Raw genomic sequence first — 20,093 nt, forward strand, 5'->3', positions numbered from 1 at the left:
AGTGTAATTTTCAAGTTTTTATTTTATTTATGATGTGTTTTGGGTTCTCTAAATATTGATTTTTGAGAATTACCTTCGTTAATAAGGGTTATCGAGTGATTGACGATTTATATTCTACAATAATTTTCTGGTATGGGATGATGTGTATTGAATTTTTTTTTCAGATAAATGGGATACCTTTTAATTCTAAGTATTTTATGATAAACTCACATATATAACTATACGGGTTCTTATATTTTACTATATGGGTTATATTCATGTTTTAAATCTGAGTATAGCCGCATGAAAATCAACAAATCTACCATTAACCTCATCTATGGCTGGGTGCTGAAATTTGTTACATGCAGCGATCTCTCATCTACTTTGGGATGAATTAGCTCTTCCTGCACATTCAACCTATTTGCACGTTAGAATAACCAAGACTTAAAATCTGCTATATATTTATGTTAGGTAGTATAAACTACTGGAGTATTCAATATTTATTTATTTATTTATTTTGGTCACACAAACTATGATGGGACAAAAGAAGTCATAGTGTTGGAATCAAATTGTCGTGACCTGAACTAAGCCATGACTGGCGTTCAAGGAACAAATCTTTGGGCAAGTCAAACGATCAAATTTTTAGAAAAATGGACAAAATCTTTTTTGTTTCTAGGACCTTACCAATATAAATATTATCTTCTTGTATCAATAATAAACATCCATTTCCAAAGACAACAATAACATAATCTAATCATATCCACAACCTAACATGTCCAAAATACTTAAGTTGATAACTAGAGTATATAGTTAAATCCATAAGTCTTATATAATCAAATTATAATTACTATCTAAACAGTTCGAGATTCAAAATAACATAACTCACACAAAAATTCTGCTATGGCATATGGAGCATTGACATAATCTAGATTCTGAGGAAAGGTTCCATTACATAATTAATTACTTAGTCCTTGGAAAGAAGAAGGGTTCACCGAAATGACTAAGATCTACTGAGGGACAAGTGGAATGGAACCTGAAATGACTCCTGTATCTGAAAAACATGAGAATATAATAGGGTGAGTTTTGCAACTCAGTGAGCAAACATTACATCTATAACCCACACGAGACTATACAAATTTTACCATAAAATTATATTTCTTTCTAAATATGAGAAATTCATATTAATTAATTATGCAAATAAATAGATAAATAATTAAACAGAATGAACTGAAATGGGAGTTCTCATTCCAAAAGTCAAATCAAATAAAATATTACACACTTAGGGTGGCTCCACCTCTAAGGGTAGCCCTTTCCTCTAATGTGCCCGTACGGTATAACAGATCCAATGTGTGGCCTACACGTTGGGCTAGCAACGCCCCTGCTAATTGAGGTCTGAGTTAAATGCATCTAAATTAACGTCATAACTGTCGTTAACTACGATTTTTTAGTCAGAGTCTCCCGACCAATCCAAACCAAATCACTTATAACAAATCTCTAATACTTATAACATATTACTAAATTTTATAATAAATCAAATATATATAAGAATGCATACTAAAATTTAATTAAAGTTTAATAAAGTCAAGTAAGAAAATATATATGTTTTATAAAATATATAAATATCGTCCTGTGTATTTTTTTTATAAAATTATTAATTTTTCAAAAAATCAATATTCATTCCAATAATTCAAAAATCACAACAATAAAATATTTTCAAATGTTAGAAATAACGATTCAATTTAAATATTGATAATAATATACTTAAAAATAATTATAGACATAATATTCACTCACAACTTGATTCTAAGGAACTGGAAGCAACTCTGAGTGCGTTAACGAGCTACCAAATGATATCCAGTAACTCTACAACTATAGAAATATGACAATAATGATATTTGTGAGCTACTAATATTGTCAATTAACATAATCTTACTCACTTTGACAAAAGCTCCAAATTTTCTAACCCTAATTCGGATTTATGCATACCCATAAATATAGGGATGACAAAAATTGGAGATATACCTAATTATTGAGTCAAAGAGTTACCTTGAAGCCTCAATAATAACAGGAACTCAAAAGTTGAATGCTTCCTTTACTCATTAAGTTGAAATTCCATGATTTGGGAGCTTTGAGAAAATGAGATTTTTGAATAAATAGAGATAAAGTGGAAAAAGAAAAGGAAGCAAGATGATGAAGGTGAGTTTGATGATATTGAGTGGTTGGTTGCAAAGAGAAGAGATGAGGAAGAGATGAGGAAATGTAGTTGGGAAGAGAAGGGAAGTGAGAGTTTTTAAATTTTTTATTTTGGGAAGAAATGAAAAGAAAAGAAAAGAAAGACAGAAGGGGGGGGGAGTCGAGGGAGAGGGGAAGAGGGGCAAAGAAATTTAAGTGGTGGCATGTGCCTCTCACGTGCCCTTCCTTTCTTTTTTTATTTTCCTCACTCTTGATTACTACATTCTCTCCCCCTTAAGAAATTCGGTCCCCGAATTTCAAACTTATATGATAATTACCTTTAGTCTCAAAACAAATACGGATACTTGTCGCGCATGGCATTCTCAACCTCCCAAGTCGCTTCTTCTTCTGAATGGTTTTTCCAAACAATTTTCACAGATGCTATCTCTTTAGAACATAGTTTCTTTACTTGGCGATCAATTATAGTCACTGGTTCCTTTTCAAACAATAAATCCTCCCTTAGCTCTATGGCTTGTGGTGCGAGCACATGAAATGGGCTAGGAAGGTATTTGCGTAACATTGATACATGAAACACTGGATGGATCATTCACAACTCAGGCGGCAATGCCAAGCGGTAAGCAACTGCACCTATTCTGTCCAATATCTCAAATGAACCAATATAACGAGGACTAAGCTTCCCTCTCTTTCCAAATCTCATCACTCCCTTCATAGCCGATACCTTAAGAAACACTTGATCACCCACTGAAAACTTTAAGTTGCGCCTCTTATTATCAACATAAGCCTTCTGCCTACTCTGAGCTGCTAATAAACGTTCTCTTATTAAGTGAACCTTCTCAACTGCATCTTGTACCAAATTTGGCCCCAAAAGCTTAACCTCACCAACCTCAAACCACTCAATAGATGACCTACATCTTCTCCCATAAAGAGCCTCAAATAGTGCCATTTAAATGCTGTCTTGATAACTATTACTATAAGAGAACTTAATCAAAGGTAGATAGTTGTCCCAATTTCCACCAAAATCTAGAACACAACACCTTAACATGTCTTTCAATATCTGGATCGTCCTCTCTGATTATCCATCGGTTTGAGCGAAAAGTTGTGCTAAGATCCAGATAAGTTCCTAACGTTCTCTGAAAAAAATTTCCAAAAATGGGAGGTGAATTGAGGTCCGCGATCTGAAATAATGGATACTGGGATTCCATGTAGTTTAACTATCTCATCAACATAAAGATGAGCATATCGAGCTGCACTAAAAGTTGTTTTCACCGGAAGAAAGTGGACTGACTTTGTCATTCTATCCACAATTACCCAAATTGAATCAAAACCTTTAAAACTACGAGATAAACCAATTACAAAGTTCATCGTAATTATTTTTCACTTCCATTCAGGTATCTCAATTTGTTGTAATAACCCAGCAGGTCTTTAATGTTCATCTTTAACCTGTTGGCAAGTTAAGCAATGAGAAACAAAAACTCCTATGTCTTTCTTCATGCCTTCCCACCAAAACAATTATTTCAAATCATGATACATCTTATTAGAGCCTAGATGAACTGTGTACTTAGAATTGTGAGCCTCTTCCAAAATAGCTTTCTTCAAGTCGTGGTTATCTGGCATACATAAGTGTTGACCACAACGCAAAACATCTTGATCAAGAGAAAAGTCCGAGTTCTTCCCATTGCGAACATCTTCCATAAGTTTTCTTAGTTTCGGGGTCATCACTTTGTGGAGCCTTGATCTGTTCTATCAGAGAAGATTGGGCTCAAATATGTGCTAAGAAAACTCCTGATTCTCCAAGGTCAAATTGAATTCTACCGGCCTTTAATTGATGGACTTCTTCAACAATTGGTCTCCTTGCAAGAGTGATATGGGCCAAGCTACCCATAGATTTTCTACTGAGGACATCTGCTACAACATTTGCCTTTCCAGGATGATATAAAATGGTATAATCGTAATCTTTTAGTAACTCCATCCATCTCCGTTGCCTCAAATTTAAATCCTTCTGTTGAAATATATACTTCAAACTCTTGTGATCCATATAGATCTCACAGGTCTCACCATAAAAGGTAGTGCCTCCAAATCTTCAAAGAAAAAATGATCGCGGCCATTTCCAGGTCATGAGTTGGATAATTCTGCTCATGCTTCTTGAGTTGTCGCGAGGCATAGGCAATAACGTGACCATGCTGCATCAATACACAACCAAGTCCTATCCGAGATGCATCACAAAAGAATGAGAATCCCCCAGACCCAGAAGGTAAAACAAGAACAGGTGCTGAGGTTAGACAAGCCTTAACCATTTGGAAAATTTCCTCACAAGCTTCTGACCATTGAAACTTTACATTCTTCTAAGTTAACTTGGTTAATGGTGCAGAAATTCTCGAGAAGTCCTTGATGAATCGCTGATAGTAGTCGGCCAACCCTAGAAAGCTATAAATTTCTGTCACTGTAGTAGGCTTTGGCCACTTCTAAACGGCTTCAACCTTCTTTGGATCCACCATGATTCCATCTTTTGATACAACGTGCCCCAAAAATATCACTTGATCAAGCCAAAACTCACATTTAGAAAACTTAGAATAAAGCTTGTGATCCCTCAAGGTTTGCAATACAATTCTCAAATGATACTCATACTTCGTAGCACTTTTCGAATACACCAAGATATCATCGATGAAGATGATAACAAAATGATCTAAGAAAATTTTGAAGACTCGATTCATCAAGTCCATGAAAGCTGCGGGCGCATTCGTCAGACCAAAGGACATTACTAAGAACTCATAGTGTCCATAACGAGTACGAAAGGCAGTTTTTGGAATGTCTCCCTCTTTTATCTTCAATTGATGGTACCCTGAACGCAAGTCAATCTTAGAGAAACAAGTAACTCCTTGAAGTTGATCAAACAAATCACTAATCCTTGGCAATGGATACTTGTTACGAACAGTTATCTTATTGAGCTAATGATAGTCCACACATAGTCGCATCGTTCCATCCTTCTTTTTTACGAAAAAATAGGAGCTCCACATGGAGAAGTGCTAAGATGGATGAATCCTTTCTCCAGTATGTCCTCCAATTGAACCTTTAATTCTCGTAACTCAGTTGGAGCCATACGACAGGGAGGAACGGACACAGGCTAGACTCCTGGGATAAATTCTATGGAAAATTCAACTTCGCGGTCAGGTGGCATCCCTGGTAACTCATCAGGGAACACGTCAGGAAAATTCTCTAACTATAGGAACCTTATCAAGACTAGGCACTTCGGCATCAACATCTCTAAAAACTGCCATAAATCCTTGGATTTTCTTGTCCATCAATTGCATAGCACTCATAGATGAGATGATGCTAGCCAAAGGGGGACAATCATCACCCTTAAAAACAAAAGGTGAGATACCCAGTATATCAAACTTCATAGTTTTAGAGTAACAACCTATATCAGTATGACAAGCTACTAACCAATCCATGCCTAGGATAACATCAATATCTTCCATTGGTTCTAGAATAATTAAATCAGCTAAGGTATCAACCGTATTAATTCAAACAACACAAGACCGAAACACGACTCGAACCACCGTGGAGACTCCAAGTGGAGTGCCAACAAAAAATAGGTGGAATAGCAGTTCAGGTTGTTTATCGAAACGAGATGCAAGATATGGAGATACATATGAATAATGAGAACCCATATCAAATAACACTCGTGCATCTAAAGAACAAACTTGTAAAGTACCTGCCACCACAACATTAGAAGCTTGAGCATCTTGACGTGTTAAAGTGTACACACGTGCCTCGCCTCTTCCTCTCTGACTCCCTCCTCTATTATAAGTCTGACCCCTGCCACCTGCTCCTCTGCCACTAGGATCAAAAGAATTTCCAATAGACATAGCTAAAGATGATGGCATTGGTGTTGTAGGACGTGCAATACCTAGAGCAAAGCCTTCTTTAGGATTTGGACAATCTCTCCTAAGATGATCAGATTGACCACAACCAAAACATGCTCTAGGGCCTTGAAACATATACCAGAATGGTAGATTCCACACTGCTGGCAGTAAGATTTAGTTGGCCTTATCTGATTAGAACCATGTGCGTTAGATTGAGGAGTGCCCCTAACAAAAGGTCTTGGACTCAAAACACTCATGGGAATAGATCCAGAAGAAGCAACTCCACTAAAAGATGTTTGAGGACGAGCTCGATAACTCGAATAAACATGCTGATTGGTCTAACCATGATGAGATTGAAATCCCCCTGAAATAGATCCACCAGAAAATTGTCCTTTCATCTTGGGCTTCTTACCAGCATCCTTAATCTTCCTCTTAAGATTCGAAAGCTTTCTTCGCATTCAAGCATCCACACACACGGTGCATCCTAGCGTGCCAATGTAATTTCAGGCAATACGATCGGCAAGAATTAAGACCCCAACACTCTTCTTGGTGTCACATACTTACACAGTTCATCTTCTGCGTCCAGAGGTTCTGCTCTAAGGAACTAACGTATTAATGGTCATATCTAGGAATTGTATCAAATACTAAACTAAGCTCAAGTTGATTTTCGAAAAGGTATTAGATTCAAGAGGCGATTAAACAACATAAATGGGGCTCGTTAGAAATAGAAAGATGTCATGCATGGTGTTCAGGCTAATTTTTAGAGAATAACATGAAATAGGTGGAATAGCAGTTCAGATTATTTATCGAAACGAGATGCAAGATATGGAGATACGTATGAATAATGAGAACCCATATCAAATAACACTCGCACATCTAAAGAACAAACTTGTAAAGTACCTGCCACCACAGCATTAGAAGCTTGAGCATCTTGACGTGTTAAAGTGTCCACACGTGCCTCGCCTCTTCCTCTCTGACTCCCTCCTCTATTATAAGTCTGACCCCTGCCACCTGCTCCTCTGCCACTAGGATCAGAATAATTTTCAATAGACATAGCTAAAGATGATGGCATTGGTGTTTTAGGACGTGCAATACCTAGAGCAAAGCCTTCTCTAGGATTTGGACAATCTCTCCTAAGATGACCAGATTGACCATAACCAAAACATGCTCTAATGGCCTTGAAACATATATCGAAATGGAAGATTCCACACTGCTGGCAGTAAGATTTAGTTGGTCATGTCCGATTAGAACCATGTGTGCTAGATTGAGGGGTGCCCCCAACAAAAGGTCTTGGACTCGAAACACTCATGGGAACAGATCCAGAAGAAGCAACTCCACTGAAAGATGTTTGAGGACGAGCTCGATAACTCGAATAACCATGCTGATTGGTCTAACCATGATGAGACTGAAATCCCCCTGAACTAGATCCACCAGAAAATTGTCCTTTCATCTTGGGCTTCTTACCAGCATCTTTAATCTTCCTCTTAAGATTTGAAAGCTTTCTTCGCATTCAGGCATCCACACGCACGGTGCATCCTAGCATGCCAATGTAATTTCAGGCAATACGGTCGGCAAGAATTAAGACCCCAACACTCTTCTTGGTGTCACATACTTACACAGTTCATCTTCTGCGTCCAGAGGTTCTGCTCTAAGGAACTAACGTATTAATGGTCATATCTAGGAATTGTATCAAATACTAAACTAAGCTCAAGTTGATTTCCGAAAAGGTATTAGATTCAAGAGGCGATTAAACAACATAAATGGGGCTCATTAGAAATAGAAAGATGTCTTGCATGGTGTTTAGGCTAATTCTTAGAGAATAACAAAATGCACTAGAAAAAGAACTAGGGTGCATCTCAAGAAAGGAAGCCAGACCAAAAATATTTGATAGCAAGGATAAGGCATATTGAATCAAGTAAGTTTCAGCTGACCTTGAAAGATACAAAGTTATGAAGAGAGCACCCAACCTTCAGCAAATTTCCTAGACTCAAGAAGCATTTGTCTATACCAAAACAAGCTCAGGCTCACCCTTGGATGGACAGATTTAAATATAAATATATGCAGGTAAGGGGGTTAGAATTTTAGAGGATAAACCCTTCGTTGTTCGAGGGAAGAAGGAATCTGAAACAAAATTCTATTGCATGTTACAAAAGGAAAGCTAGATCGAGTCGCAAAGATTTGCCGGTACTCTCCCTCTCGCATACAGTCTACTACTATGGTCTTTTCTTTCTACTGACAAAATGGGTGTTCTCCACAGGGTAGCACTCGGTCGAACATATTTTTATTTCATGACTCCCTTCAACCAAATCCTAAGCTTAACACTAAGCTTGACACTTTCAGTCTTACATCCTCATCCCTGACGCAAGCTATAAATAAAGGCAGTGTTTCAAAATCACATACTACAATTTAAATTTTGGTTATCAATTTTGTAATTACCTCAACCCTGTTGATTCAATCGTCCCCCATCTTGAGTCATTCCCTGCGGATAATTCCTGGATACGTGCCCTGGTAACCCGCACTTGTAACATACTCCTAATTCGAAACCGCAAGGCCTATCCAGATGGTAGCGCCCACACCTCTGACAAGTCAGATCCTCCATAGTAGCTCTTGTTTGTTTTCCTCTACCGTCTCCTTGGTAATCGTCATTTATTCCAACCTGGTTCCATCCATGAGAAAATTGTTGGGCGTATCCTCTCCGCTTGAATTCTTGGTCCCTTGGTGCCAAATTCTGATTGGCGTCTCTTCGGTGAAATTTCCGGTTATCGTTCTCTGCCACAGCGGCCTTTCTCACACATTCTTCAGCAATCCAGCTCTTGTTCACAAATTCGAAAAATACCCTAATCTCCATCGGCACAACGGAGCTCAGAATGTCACTTTGAAGTCCTCCCTCGTACTTAATACATTTCCACTCAGCAAAATCCTCCGAAGCACCTTGACTGATTCGGGAAAATCGACACAGTTCTTTAAATTTGTTCGTATACTTAGCAACCGACATTTGCCCCAATTTAATTGTAGCAGTTCAAGCTCCTTAGCATTCCTAACTGAATTAGGGAAGTACTTCCAATAGAACTCAGTCCGAAACACCTCCCACAATATCGCAGTGCCGTCTGGTTGTAGAATACGTCGTGTTCCCTGCCACCAGTATTGAGCTTCACCTTGTAACTAGTAGGTTGCAAACTCTACTCACTATTCTTCGGGAACCTTCTGAGCTTGCAGAGCCTACTCCATTGCTTGGAGCCAGTTGTCAACCTCTGTAGGGTTTGTAGTCCCCCCGAAGATCAGAGGATGCACCTTTAGAAAAGTAGCAAGTGTCATTGGCCCGTCATCCCTGTTATTACCATTTCCATGGTTTGTCTGATTTTCTAGCACTTCGGCTATCGCCTGCATAGCCGCAGCCATGTTTCCTATAGAAGTCATAAAGTCCATAGGGTTGTTCCCTGCCATTTCAGGATTTGCATTGCCTAATCTACCCTTGCCTCGCCCGCGACTGCGTCCGCGAGTTGACATTTGGTTCCTGTTCACACCAAACAAGTGATATCAAGTTGATCAGTCTCAATATTGCAAGTCTAGTGCTTCAAAGTCCCAAATGCATGCTCATGGGGAATCATGCCATATATATCAATTAAATAACCTAATTTAGCATGTATAAACACTCAGAGTATGCCCAGAAGCATAGTCAGTCCGTCCCTCAGGCTCTACAGGAACAATATGCTCTGATACCATAATGTAACACTCTACCATACAGAGTCTTATGCTTAAGTCGTAAAACAGAGGTAGAAAGGTATTACGATCTCTAAAAGTAACATTATATATAATAATAGTTGAAAGAAATTTTATAACGAGGAGCTTTTGAAGAAAAGTCTAAAAGCAAATTCATAAAATTAAAAGCGTAACACTCAGAAATAATGTTTACTTGCGTACGAAGAAAGCTTAAGCACATATATAGATATATATAGACAAAGAGAGTAGAAGGTCAAGAATACACAATAAACAAGCTCTTAACTCGATCTGCAAAGCAAAGGTCGGCCAGAGTATATATATATATATATATATATATGGAGAGTCTATATACATAAATCTACACATAGAATAACCCAAAATACAGTAGTCCTAATTTTTGCTTGCAGAATGAACTCCAGATGCTTACCAAGGTGCCTCTCGACCTGCATCTGAAAAACAATAATAATGTATGGGATGATAACCGGGGGTTCTCAGTATGGTAACACTACCCACATCTCTAACACATAATGTCCCGGAAAAGCCGAAGACGATCCTAGAACTTCGACACTCAGATTATAAAACTTAAAGATAATAAATTGTAAACCACAAATAGGGTAGGTCATCTAAGGTTCTTAAACTTAACTAAACTCTAGTGGAACCACATAAATAAGCAAGCAGACAATGACAAACACAAGTAGAGCACAATTACAGCAGGTAGCAAAATTAGCAAGTAGGCATAATAATAGCATAAGCAAGCCCAATTAATGCAAAATCAAACAAAACACACAAATGCATATGATGCATGCCTATCCTATTGCTGATGATATCATCTGTCGGTTATATAGCCAACCCAACACGTCCTGGTAGCTAACCATGGACAGAAACACCCATTACGGAGCAAGTGGGTTTGAGCTACAACCCTGTTACTACTACCCGCTTAACCTAGAGCGAGTGGAAGAACTACTACTACCGCTACTATCCAGACGGGTGTTTAAAAGCTCAAGCTAGAGCAAGTGGAATAATCCACTAATGCTGCTACTACTCAGGCATCATAATCACTGACCTGGAGTAAGCGGGACGAACTAAAATCCTTGCTACTGTCTAGGTATCTCAAACATACATTCATTCAGTCTAAAACAATCATCATTATTATCAAATCTCAAGCCTTGACTTGGAGCAAGCGGGACGAACCACCATCCTTGCTACTGCCCAGGTATCTCAAACATACATTTAGCAATTCCTTCTCAGTTCAATCATCAATCATCATATCATTATGTATCATGCATTTAGCCATCAATCACAGCATATATATAATATCATAACCCTTCCTTATTCATCATCATCCATTTACCTTTTTCTTCACCAACAAGATATCTTTCCCAACAGTCCCAACCATACTTCACTATCCAAAATCTATCTACCAGGCTTTAAATGAGAGTTATAAAGGTTTTGAAAGTCAGAGAAATGGTTTAGAAACACAAAAATCATATTTTAGAAAAACATGGGCTGTGCGTACGCACACCCCTGCTGTGCATACGCACACGGCTAAAAATGGGTGGTCGCATACGCGACCCCCTTGCTCGCGTATGCGAGTGTTCCAACCCAAATGGACTGCTCGAGTTGCGTGTGTCCCTCGCGTACGCATGCTTAACAAAAATTTCAAAAAGCTGCTAAGTCTAGAATTCCTATTTTGCATACCAAACTTTAATCGCACATGACTTTTTCGTTTTAAAATATTTTTTATCCGTTCGAACCTCTCAGACCAAATTTTCTTTCTAAACAAGTTTGATAAAAATCGGATGTCCGGAGACCAAGTTATGCTCTGTCAAAGTTGGTCAAAAATAATAGTTTTAATTAAAATTCGCAAACCTCAACCTTCAAAACATACACACTTCAAACCTTTTAAAACCAAACCAAATCTTACCATAAAAGCCTCAAGCACTCCAAATTCATATTTTCAACCTCCTTATTCAGCCCACAACCTACCAATTCTCCTTTTTCATCAATCTCAACTCAATAATTCAAATTCAAACAATATACAACATACATCATCAATTATTCATATAAAAACACAATATCAATTTCACCACCAATATAGTATCAACAACAACTTTAATTAGCCAAACCTCATAAATACCAACCAATCCTAAATCCTCAACATCATCCACATCTCAAAAATATTATCATTATCATTTATCAATCTCATATACCAAGTTAGACATATCATTCATAATAGCACCAATCACAACCCCCAAAACCATTAACCACATACATAATAATCTATCTCAACCAATCAACAATATCAACAATTTAATTCCTATCTTACGGTCACTAGCCTAAGTTTTTACGACACATTATATTTTAGATACGAGAAACCGAAACCATATCTTGGCCGATTTTCCGATAAACCCGAAACACCTCAAGCGTTCACCGCTCCACAAAACCCAAACTTCCAAGATGCACACCAAACAGAGGACTCGGCTACCATAGCCTAAATTCCAGCTTTTCGACACCTCCAATTCCATCAACAAGCATGAAATAACCCACAACTCAATCTAATACAAATAATCATCACTAAATCAATATAGATTCCACTTAATCACAAATTTTACAAGGGTTTAAGTTGTCTCACCTTTCTCAAGAATCAATGGAGTAAAACCCAATAATTTCCTCAAGTTAGTTCAAGCCTATAACATCAAAGAATAAAAAATCTTAACACCCACACATTGAATTTTCGAAATTGGGAGGAGGAAATTCGAAACTAAAAATGTAACCTCCTTACCAAATTACTTATTGGGATTTGTATAGAATTCCGAGATAAACGCGTGGCCGCTGACAGCTCGTCAATCGGAGCTCTGGATCAAAAGTTATGTGGATTTGAAATTAAGCCAAGGGTTTAATGTTTGCTTTTGTTCTCCCCCCTCCCCCTCTCCTTTGTATTTTCAGCCTGTTTTCCTCTTGTTTGGGGAAGGAACTCTTAATTTATTTGGTGATTGTGTTGGGCCTTGGGCCCAATATGGGCTTGGTTCGCCCGATTTGACCCGTTTGGCCTAATCTTGGTCCAAATTTTTTAAAATTAGTGTCAAAATTTTTCTTTTAATTAGCTCTATCTCATTAAATTATAAAATTTAATTTTCTAATTTTTTAGAATAAATATTAATTTATGAATTAATTATTTATTAATTATTCGCGTTTTACAAAATTCAATTATCATTTTCTCACAAACCAAACATATTTTAAATAATGTAAAGAAAAATTCGACAGAAAAAACAGTTACAGGCATAAATTAGAACAATATGCATTCAATAAAATATCAAATCCAAGCCGTTCTAGTGCGTAACCCGTTATAACTCCACAATTTTTCAGCAAACAAGAGTTTCGAGAAGGTGCCACTACGTAACCTTCTCCCACTTCGATCCTAAAACTCTATCCTAGAAAAGGTAAGTCTAGCATAAAACTTAAACAATTCAGTATATTCAGAGATAAAAAATAACCTGAAATACTACTGCACAAACTAAGAAAGAAGCTTACTCTAATTGATCTAAGAGAAAATAAAACCGTCCTAATGAAAAGGACAATTTATTAGATTCACAAGGTCAAACTGCATCAAGAACTAATTTGTAATTAATTAAAACATAATTTTAATTTTACCAATTTAACAACAGGCATAACAAAAAACAATATGAATTGAATGCAATTAAAAGAAACTCATTCACTAAACTCAAATAAAATCTTCGATCAGCTCAAGCACTCTAATACTCAAATAAAATCTTCCAACAGCTCAAGAACTCTTAATTTCACCATACCATAACCTACACTAACATTAAGTAATTTCTAACCATACTAAATTAACATAACAAATCCTAATCACACACTTCATTAAATAAAATTAATCAATAATTTAATAAAATACCTAACAAAATTCTAAACTCATAAAAAAATCTGAAAAAATAAAGAATATAGAAAAATTACCTCTGATGGTGGTTGCAGGATGGTGGAAGCGTGGTGGTGACAGGAGGCGGCAGTAATGGCAACAAGGTGAAAACCTCCAATGGGAACGGATACCAACAGCATCGGCGGTGACGACAACTCCAGCAGCAGTAACGACGACGTCCAGTGGCGGCGACGGCAGCAACTCCAGGTGGTGGCGTCGGAGAAAGTTTCAATGGAGAGAGAGAGAGAGAAAGAGAGAGAGAGAGAGAGAGAGAGAGAGAGAGAAGTGAAGGGAAGGGTTTCACATTTGAATTTTATCCCAATTTTATCGTTGAAAAAGTTCACCGTAAAATCCGACGGTAAATTTGGCACAAATAAAATAAAATTTCGCGCCACACCTTACTACCGGATTTAATTATAGAATTCCTAATCCAACACTAATATTTTCGAGTGACAAAATTTTCACTCGAAATCGTCAGTAAAACTGATGCTAAATCTACCGCTAAAGTTCGACGCTAAATTCGACAATATATCCGATAATATTCAATGTCTCTCTTGTAAAGCATTATACCTTCTTATCACCAAGTAATACTTCTTACAGATCATGCTAATTCTAATTAGTCAATTACAACTTGTGCCATATTGCGTACATTTCACATAGAATGTCATCGGTTCCAACTCATACACCCGATAATCAACGCTTTACAGATGGTATAATTCTTGATCACCATAATCACAACCTTCCTAGTACTAAACTTCATCCCAACAACAAATTTATCATCTGCCACACAGGAGCGAGCCTCTGATATAACACCACCACCAAATAAAATCAACAAGCACAACAATTTTAATATATAAATACACGATTTATAAGTTTCATATAAATACATAAGTCATGTTTTTAGTTTATTTAAATACTTCTAAAATTAATTATAATTACGAATAATGAATAAATAATGAATGAATAAATAAAATTTATTATAATTATAAAATTAATTATAATTGCAAATAATGAATAAATAAAGAAAAATATTACAACTATATATCTATTATAATAACAATCTTATGTTCTACAGATCACATTATTAATCTACAAACTTAATTAAATCTACAATATTAATCTACCACACAAATATCCAAATTACATATCCACGTTTAGGTATTTATGAAATTTCAGTGCATACATGGCGTCCAGATCCAACACGCGCATAAAAGATGGCTCCTCAAATGGATGCTGATTTGCTAGTACATTTGCTACCTCCACCACGTCTGCTTCCATATTCTCATCAAGTTGATTATTGTCTTCATTTGGATCAACAACTTCATAGTTGCTCTCAAACTCCTCTTCACTATCATTGTTGTAATCTTCCTATTTGATATTCCGGTTGTTTTGAGATTGTTCAAACTCAATATATATCTTGATCAACGACATCTATGACCGAGTTTGAAAATAAATTGAAAACATCTCCTGCATACTCACTTCATCAGTGACATACTTCATTTGAAACTGAAGGAACCCACCAAATACCGATACAAGATGCCTTTACAAAATGCTAACACTCTCTTCGATATTTGAAGATCTATTTTTTCACCGATTACATCCTTTAGATCTTCAAAAGATAGTGTGAAATGAACAACAACATCAAACAGATTTTTACATATAATCTCACTCTCTCAAATGTTTGTAAAAAATCTAACCATAATAATATACTCTCAAAATAACTATCATCCGTTTTAACTTCTTTACTCACTATTACTTACTTTCACTCATTTACAGTAGCAGAATAGCTAGATGAGAAAAAGTGATGAAGACGAAGAAGAGTGATGAGCAATTGGTGAAGATAGTATATATATATATATACAAATCGGATACACTCTGTGATGCATGGACACTGACACGGACACGGGATACGACACGACACGGGACATGCCGACACGCAAATTTAAAATCTTATAAGACACGGGGACACGCATACATATAAAATATAAAGTATCTTTTAGATAAATTGTAATGATATTTTAATATTTTACTGATATTAAAATATAAATTAATTTTTTTGATTATTTTTAATGTCTTATTTTAATTATATCAAGTATCTAAAATATTTTGTTATAATAAATAATAATAATATATACTATATCTAAATTTATTTTAAGAATATATTTTAAGAATAAGACTGGACACCCTAACACGTGATGATATTTAGGTGTGTTCAAATGTGTCCGGAGAATAATTTTTTATTTTTCATTAAGACACGGTTTGGACATAGCAGACACACGTATTGGATGAGTGTCGGTGAGTGTCGTGTCCGAAATGTGTCTGACATGTGGACACGACAACTTAGCGAATGTGTCCGTGCTTCCTAGGGTACGCTCCAATTTTTTTTTATTCTATTCGGACCCAACTTTTTGGATTTCCAATTTAAAAAATTCTGAAATCCACAACTTGAATCCTCCGAGTTGGGCTTCGAGTTTAATAAAATTAGCCACGCTCTAATTGGGCCCAACAAAATTTTCCCCACAAAAATCAAATTTTCGCACCAAAGAAGTTAGACGATCCAATTTTTATTATATCATCCACACCATCCAATTTGAATCCATACATTTCCAAAAAAAAGTTAACACCACACTGGTGAAAAACACGCCTCGATTCAAATATCAATACAATATCCAAAAAAATCAGCCTAAAATTTATTGTCCTTAAGAAGTAGAAATGGTGACAAAAATAAAAAATAACAGTTGCTTGGGAAAGAAATTTTGACAGCTCCGTCAATGAAACTCTAAGCTCTATAAAACAGTTTGCCTACTAGTAAAATCAAATTTTGCTTGGAAGTGCCAAGTGACGTTGAAATTTCATCTATATAAAGATCAGGGTACAATTTCCTCCGGGTTTAAGAAAGAATCATACTTCAAAAATCTCTTAATTTATCCGATTGTCATTTTCTTTTAAAACTTTAAAAAGACCTAATCGCTTTCATTTTTCACCATATCTATCTATTGTTTTCTCTCCCCCCCTTCTCCATAGAGCACAAATTTTTTTATCCATGATGAAAGAATGCCTCAAAAAACAAATACGACACTTTCAACGATTAAGTTGGCTTCATAAATGAATGGGTAACAATTCTATATATTTGGTTATACAGGGAAAAAATGTCAAATTATTCTTCGGGCTATGTAACCGAATGATGTTCTTTTATCAAAACAAAATAATACATGCTCGAACAATGAAAATCTAAAGGAACGGCAAGAAAATCAGATATGCGAGACCGTAACCACTGACTGGAGTCCTTCATGATAACTGGTAGAACTCTATGCCTGGAATCACAGAGGACAAGCATAAGTTAAAAATTCAATGATATACACATATCCAGTATTTAAAAAAAAAAAAAAACATTATGTGTATTAACCTTGTTTGCAATATTGTTGGAGAGCCAGTCAAGTCCTTCGTAAAGCCCTTCACCAGAGGTAGCACATGTGCTCTGGATATACCTGCATGTTTAGAGCATGCATGGTGATAACTAGTGGTGAAAACCAGAACCGAAAGGAGCAGAATGTTGAGAGCAATAACTTTAGATCTTACCAATGACGCTGACGGAGAGAATGAAGACCAAGCTTATCAGTTATCTCAGCAGCATTCATAGCATTTGGAAGATCTTGTTTGTTAGCAAAAACTAGAAGCACGGCATCCCTCAACTCATCCTGCCAAGGAAAGATTACAAGCATCCAGAAGTGTATCAGAATTCTGAAATAACTAAATAAGCTGGCAAATCAAGTAATCTATGTAAGCAGAAAACTAGTTCTGCAGTGGCAAACTCTCAATTACAACCATGCCATGATAAAAAAAAAAAGGAGAAAAGAAATGTAGTTGATAGGGTCACAATTGCAGATGTGGATCTCAACTTAAAACCATGCTCGTGTCCAGTCAATTAAGGATCAGTCTCATTACCTCATTCAACATCCTATGTAGCTCATCTCTTGCTTCAACAACACGGTCCCTGTCATTGCTGTCAACCACAAAAATAAGCCCTTGTGTGTTTTGGAAGTAATGTCTCCACAATGGACGGATCTGAAGGGATAAACATATCAATTGTTACTACAGTATTGATAGAAGTATTTCGTTAAAATCATTCAAACACATCTAAATTCTAACATAACAACAGGTCAAAAGTAAGGCAGATTGTGCCAAAGGACACAAACTTAAGACACTATATCCAAAGTCAAGCTTAAAATGTGTGATTGAATAGTTAACAATAGTAACTAGACGAGTGAAAATAGTGTCTAGAATTTACTGATCCAAAACAAACTAGGAAGGCAAACAGCATCACATGCATAGTAGCTCAAGCAGAATCTATGTTATAAAAGCCATTAAAAAGGATGCAAGAAAATGGACATGAGAGAAGTGGGAAAAGAAAAATACCTTGTCTTGGCCTCCAACATCCCAGACAGTGAAGCTGATGTTCTTGTATTCCACAGTTTCCACATTGAACCCTGCAACAAATAAACAAATAATAAATCACCCAAATAATGGGATAATCATCATATCTACAATGATATTGATTAACCAATATATATCTTAGAATCAGAAAAAAAATTGCCAATATGACAATCTCACTGGATATAATAAAGAACTACATATATAATATACTTTTTTCTTTGCCATTAATATAAAATTGAATCATATTGTCATATTGTAGATCTAAAACCAAACAGCAACATCAAAATAAAGATTTAGCTGCTTGCTTAGATGGTGAAAGTGAAACAACTAAACTAAAGGAAAAAAGAATATACATGTAAGGATTGAGAAAGAAAAAGGTGTTGCAAAGTCAAAAATAAGAAATTGTTCTCAAATCATTTGATCTAGTTAATAATGAAAAAGAAAGGGAACAAATTAACGTCATTTGGCTGATTCAAATTCAATTAAATATAAATAATTCAAACATAGATATGATAGGGTACTTTTGGCGTTCCACTAAACCGTGACAAGGTTCAGTTGTTATTGTTGCTCGTTCAATTTGAATTAAATTGTCTGCATTCTATGGATCCATATAAATCAGTAACAGATTTACAGAAGAAAGGGAGAAACATACCAATGGTGGGAATGGTGGTGACGATCTCTCCAAGCTTGAGCTTGTAGAGAATGGTGGTCTTACCAGCAGCGTCAAGTCCAACCATGAGAATACGCATCTCTTTCTTGGCGAAGAGCCGGCTGAACAGCTTCGTGAAAGTCAGCCCCATTTTTAACTACTCTGAACCCAACAAAACAGAAATCGTCATCACATCATGAACACATCCGATCCAAATTTGATTTTTTTTTATGTTAAAAAAAATTGAAATACGCAGATGAAACGGATCATCATAACACCATAAGCAATTGACGAATGCAATTCCAAAATTGATTCAAATCGCGTTGTCTAAGCGGATCGAGAAAGCACACGAATCGAATCTTGAATTTCAAATTAAGATCACACTAATCGAGAAAAGGATCCAGAATAGAGGAATTACGAAATCGGAAATTGAAATGGAGAACAGATCTATGATGTGCAGAGAGAGAGAGAGAGAGAGAGAGAGGAGGCTTGCCTTGAAGAAAATTTGCGAAGGGAGAGGAGAACGCAGATCTCTTCTCTTTGCAAAGAAGAGAGAAATGGGAGCTGCTTCTGTGTCACCGTTAACTCCACAATTTGAGAGCCCTTTCACCGATTTTATGGAAACGCGGACCCATCCAAATTTAGGAACAAAGCCACATAGGGTTATTCACGTCTTTCACTCACTACCGTTATAATTTTGGTTCATGGGGTTACATTATTAGTAGCAGTAGTAACTAGAGTGCAACAGAACTATGCCGTTATAACGGCAATTTGGCCTGCATCATGGTAATTGGCAACCTGGTTACTACTCTAAGATCTGCACTTTCACCAGCTTGCACTTTCGCGTAACAAATGGCATTTTTAAAAAAAATAAATAAAATAAATACCATATTTTCTATGTATTTCTGGATATATTTGTTCCTTTGTATTTGGTTTGCTATTTAATTTACATAGTGCACAAAATTATCAATCACATACGTCATAAAATTTATCCCACTTTTTTAATCTCTTTTATAAACCGGGAGACGATCATTTTCATCTCCAAAAAAGTAAGTATCATAGGATGGAACAAAACAACAAGTAGTGACTTTGATGCGAGACATATATATCAAGGAGTTAATAAGAAGTAAGGAACATGGTGAGTTGGAACAGTGGGAATAGGGTTTTTAGGTTGAGGAAGAGAAGATTTGTGTAACTAGAGATGAAAGACCGGTGTAAACAAGGCTTGGATTTCTCTTGTGCTTAGGTATTAAGGAAAGTGATGTAGCGATTATGATGGTGGGAAAGGGAAATAATTGTTGTGTGTATGGTGCTAATATAT

The 20,093-nt window shown here is 36.3% G+C and overlaps 1 protein-coding gene and 1 pseudogene across 1 annotated transcript; both read right to left on the reverse strand.

Moving 5' to 3' along the window:
- Positions 1 to 2,497: 2,497 nt before the first annotated feature.
- Positions 2,498 to 3,115, reverse strand: LOC148544045 (uncharacterized; annotated as a pseudogene).
- Positions 3,116 to 16,768: 13,653 nt separating this feature from the next.
- LOC107618450 (ADP-ribosylation factor 2) lies at positions 16,769 to 19,478 on the reverse strand. Its single transcript, XM_016320529.3, has 7 exons — positions 19,266 to 19,478; positions 18,776 to 18,934; positions 18,106 to 18,176; positions 17,635 to 17,754; positions 17,269 to 17,387; positions 17,096 to 17,177; positions 16,769 to 17,003 (listed from the first exon to the last, which is right to left on the reverse strand). The coding sequence occupies exons 2-7, from the start codon at positions 18,921 to 18,923 to the stop codon at positions 16,998 to 17,000; spliced, it is 546 nt and encodes a 181-aa protein (XP_016176015.1). The 5' UTR covers positions 18,924 to 18,934; positions 19,266 to 19,478; the 3' UTR covers positions 16,769 to 16,997.
- Positions 19,479 to 20,093: the final 615 nt, after the last annotated feature.

Source organism: Arachis ipaensis, chromosome B9 (assembly GCF_059453495.1).
Source record: "Arachis ipaensis isolate K30076 ecotype BB chromosome B9, ASM5945349v1, whole genome shotgun sequence".
Lineage (NCBI taxonomy): Eukaryota > Viridiplantae > Streptophyta > Magnoliopsida > Fabales > Fabaceae > Arachis > Arachis ipaensis.